Genomic DNA, 12,055 nt, shown 5'->3' with positions numbered 1-12,055 from the left:
AGTAAAAGATAAATATTTAGATTTATTTTCTTATTCAGTAGGACAGATTTATTGCTGAATAGCTGTTTGTGGCTTGGTTTAGTGCTAATTTTATGAACTGTTTGATTCATATATTAGTTTCAGTCATACACATAAAATTGAGTGTAAAATATTTTGTCTTAAAACTGGAGTTCAGCCATGGACTATTTGGAGCTTTAAAGTCTTAATTGATCCAACAGAAAAAAGTGATGGAAAACAGTACTAATTTTCTTGTTAATGCCCTTGTTTGAGAAATATTTGACTGGAAAATGTTCTTCTATTGTAATAGCACTTAGAGATTGCATAACAGATCACAATCATGGTATATAAAGTGCTATATGAACATGGAACAAAAAGCCAATCTGTGCCTTAAGAGTTTCCAAGAGAGAGGAGACAGGATTCAGACAGAAAGAAAGATATGTGTCGTTCTGTGGGGCTGCCAAATTTGTAGTTTTTAGTAGGCACTATATTATAAAAGATCTTAAGAAGGGGAATCAAAAAAGGATAGTGATTGCTTATTTTTGAATATGGTTTCTAATGCATGTTATTTTTCCTCTCCTAAGCTCTGTGGAGTTGATTTTTGTTTTGAGGACTACTGCCTTTTAAGAAAGAAGGAAAACTCCTGAATTATTTTTCTTTGTTTCTCAAACATTTCCAAAATCCTGTACGTGTACTGAAAATCATCCGAGATTACAGAATCCATGCTGCCATGCTATCACTGACTTCAAAAAAACCCCATAATTTTAATCGATTTGAAATTCCTATTAAATTTGGGTCAATAAAGCCTTTATGCCATCATGCATGTTCTATTAGTCTGCAGTTGTTTACTCACATTGGAGAGAAAAATTAATTGGTGCTGGATTAGGATTATTTTAAATGTTATAGCGTGTACTACTTGAACATGTACTACTTAAACAGCATATGAAAGAACTCACTCTATCACGGCTGTGCAAAATGTGATCTATTGTGTTTTTCTATTAGGTTACTACGAATATTACATGGGGCATTCAACCACAGCCTATGCCTGTGCCAGTGTGGGTTATAATTTTGGCTGTCCTAGCAGGATTATTGCTCTTGGCTGTTCTAGTGCTTGTTATGTACAGGGTAAGCGCTGCAGTGTTTGTTTTTTGTGATGTTTTATTTTCCCCTACTAGTGATGTATTACTCCAAATAGTACTAGAAGCTTGCAGAAATACCTTAGTTCCCTAATCATCTGAATCTGTTGTCTTTTTGAATAAATTCAGCTTTGTCAGGAAAAAGTTGAATAAAAAGATGATGTCTGTGATTGTGCTGAAGTACTCAGTTTAATTTTTCCATTTGGTATTTATTGATTTTGGAGGACTAGAATATGGAAAAAGAAAAATATTCTAATAACAGGATCCGATGAAGAAGCAATAAGAAAGATAAAGGATGGATGTATATTTTTCGAAAAGCAGTCATGCAATTTCTTTGTTCTTCAAATTGCAGATGGGCTTCTTCAAACGTGTGAGACCGCCTCAAGAAGAACAGGAAAGAGAACAACTGCAGCCCCATGAGAATGGGGAAGGAACGTCAGAAGCTTAAGCAGAGTTTTATCTGTAAGACATTCTGAAACTTTAAAGAGCGTACATACATCATTGTTACAAAAATTGGTTTCCCTGTTAAGGAAAAAACACTCCTGACTGCGCTGCTGCTGATGTCAAAAGGTATCAGCACCTGCAAAATAAGACCAACATATATAAATCCTCCCTTTGTATTAATCATGTTGACACATGTGACTAATGCATATGCACTGATTTGTGTATTTAAAAAAATTTAATAGTATGTAGTGCTATGATTTTGCTAATGAAAATGTAGGAGACAACATCTTTTTTCAATTCAGAGACTGGCATTACGTGAGTTGCTACAGAGATTTCATTTATACTCTTTAAGCCAGCAGCTTCTACAGATACTTGCTGGATTACATGGATTTTTGTTGTAGTACACTACACTTAATTTCCTAGCTCATGAAAGCTAGTTGCACAAAAACAAGCATAGCTTGTTTTACAAAGCTGAAGAGTATTCTTTGACCTATTAATTCTGCTGATGATTTTTCCTCCTGCTCAGAAAATATGAAAGAGATTATTCAGTGGAATCATTAACATCCGATCTCCTCTGCATGCCAGTTCCCCTTCCTGCCTATTCATCTGTCCCCTGGGATCTTACTGCTCTGTGCAGTCTCCTATTTCTCCTCTGGGCTTCACAGATACTGTTCTCCCAGCCCTAGGTCCCTTACCTTAAGGACTGAGGCTATAGAAACAGAAGTGAGAGGGAGAAAGCTCCGGGGGTGTTGTACTCTCTAGGGGACCCAGTGAAAAGATGCAGGGCAAGATCCAGAGACTGTGCTGAGTATTTCCATAGAGCAGGATAGAGATGTCGCACAGAATTGTTGGCAGTGTGGATCCATTCCGGTACTGACAGGGATGAGATGTTGAACAGCAGCTGCCAACAGGTGTGTCTGATGTGAAAACCCATAGCCTTCATGCCCACAGATCAAACCTCCACAGGGCTTAAAGTTGAGTTTGTGTATTACTTGGGTTGACCTTCCATCTCTGGCAAAATAATAGAGAGAATATTGGTGACAGGTTACCTGATACACCCTGGGGAAGCTGCTAATAATTTGCACGTTCTGTAGCTGACCTTGTCCCAAGTGCAGGATTGAGTACTACAGAGACTGTTTAGACTACGCTATCTGCCAGCCAAACGTACCCAGATTACGTTAGTACTTTAGCAGTGCCCACCCCTGCCCTGCCACCTGCCCTGAAAGAATAGTCAACTTGTCAATGAAGCAGCGTGGAAGGATTTGATTAGGAAAGGTTGATTTGGCTTGTTTAATGTTAATCTTGCACAAAAGACTCCATTTCATTACCACAAAAGACACTAAGTATTTTCTGTTTCATTGTTGGCTTTTAAATGTACTAAAATTGGATCCAAAAACTTCAGTGAATTAAAGCCAAGCGCTTGAATCTTTCTTAACTTACTTCCCTCAATATTGGTATAGTAAAATGAAGCCTCCTATACTTACGAAAGAACAACACAAGAAGGGGGTCTGTATGCATTTTGATAACCATGTAACTGCTAGTTAGTAGATTAGTTGGCTTGTAACCACATGTAGCTGTGCTGCAGAAATCTTAGAGTGGACATACTTTAGCTAGTACAAAAGTGCCTTATTTGAGATTCGTTTATTCTCCATTCAAAAAGGAGAATAAACGACGTTGTGGACTCCTTAAATGAAGCCACATACGGAATGGAAGGCTTCTACTATAATTATACCATTGTAATTTCTAAGCTAACAAGCTCTTAGAGGGACAAAAACTCTTTTTGGTTCGGTTTGTGTTTGTATTGTGTTTTTTTTTTGTTCAAAGCTGCATCTTTCCCATAAATAGCGCAATGCTCAGTAAACCCAGAATTATCTGAAATGAACAGTTCAATTCATCCTTCATTACTTCATACTTTCTGAGATTTAAAATCCATGAATGACTTTCACTGTTAAGTCCACTCATTTTCACTGTACTTTAATGGCGTTTGAGTCATTAAGGGAGACAGCACAAAGTTAACGTGAGGGCCAATTTGTATTTTAGATATAGGCTTGCACGTTTATCTATTTACGTGTTTGTGTTTTAGACAATTTCTTTAGTTTATATGGGAGGGTATAGGGCAAAATTCTGGTTCCACTGAATTTTCAAGGTTGTCAGTATGGTCAAGGTTTCATTCTTGCCTTTACTTCTCGTATTGTTACTACTAATGTAGTAGAGACTCAGGAGTCGGGCTTTGATCCTTGCCTTAAAGTGTGACTTTTACAAAACATAGTTTCATTTCACGGGCTTCTAGGCTTTCAGTTGCATACATACGGCAACATATTTTGCCAGCTGATTATCTCTATGGGAGAGGATCGATTTTACTCGGTCTCAGTCGTAGTAAGTTAAGAGGTTTAAGATGCTGTCAGTAGACAGGTAATAGCTCTAATTCTTACCTGTGTGCTTTTGTTACGTGTGCACACTGAGTTGACTTGAAATTCGTTAGACTACTACATGTCTAGGCATTATAAGGAGATGGGGAGGGAAGAAAAAGGATGGTTAAAATTCCTTCGGCTTACGTGGAAGGGATACCCCAGCCCTGTTAACATCAGTGCTAACTACATCTTAATTTTGCTGTGGCAACTAGAAACCTTTTGCTATGTTTCAGGATAGAAAGGTACATTTTATTGGTACAACTGCTGTAGCTATGGAAAGTTTCTTCTGCGCATTGAAATTACATAAAGTAAGACTTTAATTTAAGTGATTTTTATTTTCTTACATTCTACTAGAAAATAAAATAATTGCTTCTCCATGTCCACATGAACACAAATATAATGTCTCAAATTCAGTTTAAAATTACATCTGAGTTTAGGAGAGATTCTGAACAAAATGCTTTCCTGAATGGGGATGGGAGTGAAGGGAAATCTTTGGTTTTACATTCTAGATTGGGCAGTAAGATTACAGAATATATACGCACTTGTGTTACTATAGATTTCCCAGTGGCTTACAGGCACTGATGCATTCTTATAAGCAAATATTTTAGAGTGATGTTGAAACTTTTTAAAAGTTTTAAAAGAAACCTTTAAAAATGTATTTTGGAGTGAAATGAATGCCCCTAAGTCAAAAGTGATGTGCGTAAGATTCATATTGCAAGCATAATAAAAGACAAGTATGGTAGTAGATAATTGACTTAGTCGTCTTTTGAGAGAGTTATCTTAGGCAAACATAGCTTAATGTATATAAAATCAGCAATTATGTAATTTTACCCTATGGAAACATTTTAGAGAGCTAGATCTTTTATAATGAAATACAAAATTCTACAACTAGTCCAGTTTGCAATTATTGCAGCATCTCATGATGCATATTAAAAGATGATTTATATTGTAAGATTTGTATTATCTGGTACTATATTTGACAATACTTAGAAAATGTAAAGAGAGGAACCTATTTTATAAGTTTACATTTCTTTCAAGAAACGCTACCAAATTCTGGATTCGTTCTTGAGCGTGACTGCAAAGTCAAAACATGGGATACATTTATCAAAATAAGTTGAAATCTTTGAGACATATTCACAGATGTTAGTATCAAGCTTATGGATTGTATTTGCCCCATTTTTCTGTTTAAAATTTTGATTTACATGCTGATCTTTGATTCACATAATGCTTATGAAATTTTCTTACAATTTGTAACACTTGTCCTTTCTTTATAAATTCCAAGCAAACATTTTGAATACTTAATGCTTTCTGAAATTGTATCCACGCTTAACTAGTCTTTATGATAAACTTTCACGGGTATATTTCAAAAATATTTCGGCTGTATTCAGCATGTTCTTGGTACTTGGAAGGATTCATGTTGCACTTTCAAAGGAGTATAGCAATAGACCTGTGTTCAGAAAAAATGCAAAGACCTGTGCAACTGTTCCTGAAGAGTGAGAGAAGACTTCCAGCATTCCAAGCCCAAAGGCTTCCACCTTTTGAGGGAATGAGAGATTTTTTGCACCATTCTGGTCTGCTGATGGATATCCTGGCGTAGGTGCTGCAGTATTTTTTTTTTTTTTCCCCGCACCCTTATGAGTAGTCACAGATTAGCATTAGCCCAGTGAAAATCTGTTCGGCTTCTGTCTGCGGTCTAGGCTGAGGCCTATTCCTCATAGTTTAATGAAGCCACTGAAAACCTGACATTAATTTCAGCTGGCTTTGAATTAGGCCCTTGGTGTTCAATGCTGACTGTTAATACGAAAAATATAGGATTTTTTAAAAGGAAAGCGGAAATCCAAAATGAAAAGGAAGATGGCAGCCTATAGATTTGTTGAGCCTTCTGCAAAGAAAGATTTTTTTCAATTGTCTGTTTCTGAGGTAGGAAGAACTCATTAGTTCGGTTGTTGGTGGCCTCTATCACGAAGAAATGCCAATGCTTGGGAGCATGATCACATACTGAGCTCTAATAATTCTCATTGACTTCAGTGGGACCTGAACTCTTTGGTACTGAATCTCCCAAATGCAATACAACGTTATTATCAGATCTAGTTCACTGCCAAGTCATTTGTTAATTTTCGTTTGTCTAATAAGGGATGTAGTATTTGTTGACTGGCAGTGGTCGATATTTTTAAGGACATTAACAAAACCAGCGTATTAAACTGAGGTGATAAATGAATGCTTGTAGGAAGTTTTTCATCACCCACATTGGGTGAGACATGATGTATATTCTAATGCTTATCCATTACTGAATCTTGAGTTACTGAGAATTGGTACAATGTTCCTCTTTAAGTCCACTGTGGAAAATTTGACTTAGAGACTATATAATAATGTGTTTGAGTCTAGTGCTACTACTGTTTCATATGGTTATGGTATCTAGAATTTCATTGTATTTTCTCCAGTGTATAAAATTAAAAAATAATAACAAAGGAAATTTAGGCTTATATGCATTGACCTCCACGTATTTTGCATTAACATTGACTAACTTGGCCCTTGGCTTTTGCAAAGTAAATGAAGATTTAATGTAGCATTTGAGTCTGCAAAAATCATTTTCAGGTTTATGTGGCCCTTTCTATTCCATGAAGGAAAGAGATTTGTTACGATACAAATATTTTGAAAATGTAACAGTTTATTTCTTCATAGCAGAATTTTGTGCATGGATTTTTGCTCGTGCGTTAAATTAGTATAGCTTTGTTTGCATAAGCAGGAAAATTAACTTACTAACAGGATAGCTGCATTTTGGGTTTCTTAGTCATGTCATATATTTAATGAAACAAACAGGAATATTTTCAGCAACTATGAACTTGTTTCAAAGGCCTTTGGTACATTTAAAGAGAGCAATATACATTTGAAGCCACCTTATTTTTATTAAAATATAAATCTTGCAAAAAAAAAAAATGTGGGTATTGTAGCACAGTAATTTTGTATTGATATCAAATATAGCTATTAAGCTATGGTTTTCTTTTCAACTCATTCTTTTCATCCTAATTCAAATTTAAAATGATTTTATTAGGTTATATTTTCATATAAATGTTTTCAATTTTGAAATATTATGATTGGATAAACAGTTTGAGAAATGTTCTTGTAAGTATTACGTTGATTTTGGTGATAAGAATTTTGGAATAAAATACCTCTGAATTAACAGGTCTTCTCTGAATCTTTTCCAGGAATATTCATTTTTTTTTCCATATATTTAATTCAGCTGAAAATATTTCATTATACATGTCTGTAACCCACAGTAATCTACTAAATATGAAAAGATCTCATCACGTTACTTTTACCTTCTCAGCTAAAAGAGCATGTATTAACCTCGAGTCAAAAGGATTTGTAACCACGAGCAAGAAAGAGATCTGTTCAGAAATTGTTTTCTCTCATCATCAGAAGACAATTTCCTAAGAATTTCTGTATGCCAAGAGTAATTTGTTCAGATTTCATAGTTGTCTCATCACTGTGGAAGATGGTTATTTTTTGCCCTTTTCCCTATTTCAGGAAAATTCTGAAATAGATGGTATTTCTTTTCTTGTTGTATTATTAGACTAATTTAATCTCTGAGTGTTTTGAATTCTTTCTAGTTCATCTTTGTGAGTGAATAGATAGTAAATATTTTGCTCGTCAAAATAAAGGGGTACACTTTCATTTTCTATTGATTGAATATTTATGTAGCAATGCCTAATTGATACTTTAGCTGAAGCATTAAGTACCTCAATTTAATTTTGTTAATCTTCAGTAAGTACAGAATACTAAAATTTCAAAATACAAAGAAAAAAGACTTTCAATTTTATTGAAATATTTTTATGAACATCTCATCAATATATTTTCTCATACACATAAAAGGATTTATCCAGAGTGCTGTCTAAAGCCCATCTTCATGCAAGATTTTTCAGAAACATTTTGCCACAAACGGTTTTACCATACCTTTCTGATAAATCTTCTAAAAGTTTGGTGCTGAACCGTTACGTCTCTTGGCAGACATATAGGACATACCATAACTAAACCTGCAGTACACAGATGTACAACATAGACATTTTGAATTTTGAGAAGCACAAAATGACAGTGAAACACCACATTACTTGTCCTTACCACATCACTTGCAGACCATGTCTACTTGTTACCATTTTTCAGGGAAAGCTTTGCAGAATCATTCCTCTATTGCGTAGCTGTCTTTACATTTTGGTTTCATTTGTGTAGAGGCACTTCACTCCCTGACAAAATAGATGTCAGTCATCCTTTCAGTGCAGGATGAAGTGTGTGTATTTTGCAGAATTGTTTGAAGTTTGAAAAGTGTGTGTGTGTGTGTGTGTTGTTTTTTTTTTTAAGGTCTGTTAGATATCAGATTTCACGTATTGTTTGCAATTTGCAGTATTCACTTGAAAACCTAGTTGAAGCATACAGTAGACCTGACAAAGACATCGTAAAGCCTTAAGAACACTAAAAGAGATTGAGAATTGTATTGTTTCCTACTATTTACTTAAGAAATTTATTGCGGAAGATTTACTGTGCCCTGCTGTCAGAAAAAGTAGAGTAATACATGTCTTGAATTTAATGTTTATCCTGTGAAATTGAACGTTATGTAGTTAAATGCTATTTTTGCCTATTTTATTTCTTTATTAGAGTTGGAAAGCTTCTTAAAGTAGTAGTTAAAAAAGAGCTCTGAACTGCCTTTAAAGACTGCAGGAGTTACTGCTGGACATATTACGACAAATAAATATTCAGGTAGGTGAAACAAATTACTTTGGTTTTCTTTTTTCAAAGAAAATCTGTTTTAAAAAAATAAGCTTGATCTATGCTTTTTTTTTTTTTCTGAAATGACCTTTACTGTGTACTCTCTAGATGTAATTCAATCTCAGTAATTGATCTAAATACAGCACAAACACTTAATTTCCATATATTGTTCCCCTTTGGAAACCATCTTCCATGATCATGCATTTAAGAGATTTGGTTCATAAATTTATAAATGAATAATTGTGATATTCAAATCATTAACTTAAGTTGCAACTGCAAGTGGGTTCAGTTGCACCTCCCCAAATAAACTTACTTCATTTCTAAAAGCAAAAGTCTGTGAGCATTTGGAAATGAACATATATATGATCCCCACTTTCCCAATATCACATACGCATTCATTGCATGAATTCACTAAATTAATAGAGGAAGCAAACGGCTCAAAGTACTTAGATAGCTTTCTGTTAGACCCCTTTCCTCCATCTGAACACACGTGGTTGCAGGATTCCCGAATGACTCCCAAGTATATAACACAGCCTGTGAGGGTGGAGATGCAGCCCCTTTTTCTTTGCAATGCTCAGATAAAAGGTTAAAATAGGAACCTGGTTGAGAGGATGTTAACTAGGCAAGTAGGCACTGAACAAATATTTTCTAAACCAGAAGGGGAATTTCTCCCTTCTCCTGAACTGTCATAAGAGAGTTCCAGATCAGGCAAATGATTGTTTTTATTTCACTGCTGTTCATGCACTTTTGCTTAAAGGTTCATTCAAAAGAATTTCCATAACATTTTCATGGCAGGGTTTTGGGGAGTGTTTTGGTGTTGCTGAAGAATAGGGAAATCAACTTAATTGTACTATTCTAAAGAAAAGTATTGAAGAGTACCTGCTGAAGGGGTTATACGTTTCCCCATACCGCATTATTCCACAGGCAGTGATTATTCATAATGCACGAGTAGGGGAAGTCAAGCAGTCCGTTCTTCAGCTATCCTAAAACATGCCAGCAAGCTATCAGCAACTGTGATTAAAAAGTAAATTGTATTTCCATAGCTTCAATGTTAACCCTGAATCCCTATGAAGTAATTATTAATGGCAATGAATACGTTGTGTTGTACTGTAGAAAAAATACATAAAATATGATGAAAAATAACTTAGATTGTATTTGATAAGAGATTTGTTAAAATATTTACTTCAACTGGATAGTTCCCCTTTAGAGTAAGGGAAGAAGTTACTGTTCCTCTGTTTATAATTCCGTTCCCCTCATTTTTCCACTGCATGACAAATTTTCTGAGCACAAATTATCTGAAAACTATGGAAGTTGGCCTAATACATTATGTCTAAAATAAAGATTTTGATTTGGCTGATCCTTGACTTATTAAAAGGGGAATAAATCTGAAAGTGGCTTTATACTTTTCGAAGAAACTCTTATTCACTGTTCAAAGGAGTTGAAAATGTAGGATCATCTAGTTCTGAAAGTCCTAATTGTGAAGACAGTGTTTGCATTAGTCAAGTCAGGCTTTCGACGGAGCGGTGCGTTTCACGCTGTACTGCTCCTAATACACGTTTAGCTGACAACCATGCGTGTTCGAGGTGAGCAGGATTTGTCCGGAAGAGCTCGGCTTGCTCCGGTGTAGCGGTCTGTCCGCTGTGAACCGCATTAAGTAATTTTTACATGGTCCTGCACTAGGGTTGCAGCTATAAGTGCCTTCCAGCTCTACTCATGTTTATATCCTTAATTCTAAAAACGTGATGGTTGATAGAACTGTCAGTGTGAATAAATATTCACACAAGCGTGACCGCCTGCCCCCAGCGCCTCAGCCGAGCTCCTCTGCCAGCTCCGGCCCCGTCCCTAGCGTCGGGCCCACGACGCGGGGCCGCCACCTGCCTCTGAACCGCTTTACCTGTGGCGCCGCGGGGGCAGGCGGCCGCCGCCGCCGCCCGTTAACGGCAACGGCGGGCGCAGCGCTCAGCCCCTGCGCCACGCAGCGAGGGAGGGAGGGAGGGGAGGGTCGGGTCACGTCATCTCGCGGCCCGGCCCTCAGGCGCCCCTCGGCGCAGGGCCCCGCCCCGCGGGCTGTCAACGGCCCCCGGCGGCGCGCGGCGGCCCCGCCCCGTCACGTGCGCGGGAGGGGCGGGGCAAGGGGGCGCGGGCAGCCGCCGCCGCTGCCGGGCGGGCGGGCGCCTCCGCCGCGCGTGGGGGCGGCCGCTGCCCGCCGCAGTGCTGCCGGAGCCGCCGCCTCCCTCCCGCCCGCCTCGTCACCCGCAATATGCCTCCGCTGCCGCCAGCTGCTCGCCATGCCGGGGACCCGCGGGCGCCTCTCCTCGCTGCTCCTGGCGCTGGCCGCCGCGCTGCTGCTGAGGGGGCGGCTGCTCCCCCCCGCCGCCGCCGCCGCCCGCAGCCGCCCCCAGCAGCAGCAGCAGCGGGCGGCGCTGCCCGGGGGCGCCCCCGCCGCCGCAGGTACCGACTCCCGCCGCGGTCTGGGGGGCGGGGGGCTGGTGGGGTCGTGGGCCGTGAGGCGCGAGTGGGTGTCGGCAGGGCCCGCGGGAGGCGGCGGGGCCCCTCCGCCCGTCGGCGACGCGCAAAGAGGCGACGGCGCGGTGGGTGCCGCGGTGCGGGCAGGGTCCGGCTTTCTCATCGCCGGGTCTGTGCGCAGCCGCCGCTACTCTCCCGCCGCGCGTGGGCTGCTGCGGTGGAAAATGTCGGCGGGTCGTGTGGCGGCGTCGCGCGTGTGCGGGCGGGCTGTGGACGGGTCGCCGCCCGCGGGTGAGCGGTGGTGGGGGCGGGCTGGCCCCCGCCGAGCCCGGGGAGGGCAGTCGTTTTACGCCGCAGCTGTGAAGGGGAGATCAGGGCGCTGTGTTTCAGCGGCGGGCCTTGGTGTGACGGGCACACGTGGGAGGCTGCCCCGGCGCGGAGCTGGGGCGAGGGATAAGGTTCTGTTTTATCGTCTGGATTGAAAAAAAAAAAAAATTGAGGCCTTAAAGGCTCAAATTAGGGTAAGAACACTCTTTTCCTCATCATGTTGCCTTTCGCAGAAGAATTTCAAGATGGTTTCAAACATTAATTATTTAAGACCTTCCAGCGCCAAGGCTCCATATGGGCAAATCACTTAAGCAGATGTGTAACTGCGATTTTTAGCAAGCGTATATCCCTGTTTCTGTTTCCAGTTGATTTCGAGAAGATACGAAATGAGCTTAGTTTTAGGCAGGTGCTTAATATTTGGCTGGAATGAATCTCCTTTAGAAGCCACCAAAGTGCATATGTTAATTAGGAAATATAAGCAAAGACCTGGAATTATGGTCTCTGCTTGCAACT

The 12,055-nt window shown here is 39.6% G+C and overlaps 2 protein-coding genes across 5 annotated transcripts in view; both read left to right on the top strand.

The window, feature by feature from the left end:
* Positions 1–10,104, top strand: part of ITGAV (integrin subunit alpha V) — a 55,423-nt gene extending 45,319 nt beyond the window's left edge. The window contains exons 29-32 of one of the 4 annotated variants that reach the window (XR_011141874.1): positions 1,000–1,122; positions 1,486–1,595; positions 8,639–8,740; positions 9,674–10,095. Coding sequence is in view for 3 of the 4 variants with exons in the window: in XM_068948341.1 (XP_068804442.1) it covers positions 1,000–1,122; positions 1,486–1,581 (219 nt within the window). In the remaining variant the exon portion in view is untranslated. Of the gene's footprint in view, positions 1–999; positions 1,123–1,485; positions 7,669–8,638 lie in introns of those variants that run through there. The other 3 variants (XM_068948341.1, XM_068948340.1, XM_068948339.1) reach the window with 3 other exon arrangements.
* An 809-nt stretch (positions 10,105–10,913) lies between these two features.
* Positions 10,914–12,055, top strand: part of FAM171B (family with sequence similarity 171 member B) — a 33,966-nt gene continuing 32,824 nt past the window's right edge. The window contains exon 1 of the mRNA XM_068948342.1: positions 10,914–11,200. Coding sequence (XP_068804443.1) covers positions 11,038–11,200 — 163 coding nt within the window. The 5' untranslated portion in view covers positions 10,914–11,037. The remainder of the gene's footprint in view (positions 11,201–12,055) is intronic.

This window comes from Struthio camelus, chromosome 6 (genome assembly GCF_040807025.1).
Source record: "Struthio camelus isolate bStrCam1 chromosome 6, bStrCam1.hap1, whole genome shotgun sequence".
In the NCBI taxonomy this organism is placed as follows: Eukaryota; Metazoa; Chordata; class Aves; order Struthioniformes; family Struthionidae; genus Struthio; species Struthio camelus.
The sequence above is the reverse complement of the archived record's forward strand: the minus strand, read 5'-3'. Positions and strand labels throughout refer to the sequence as shown.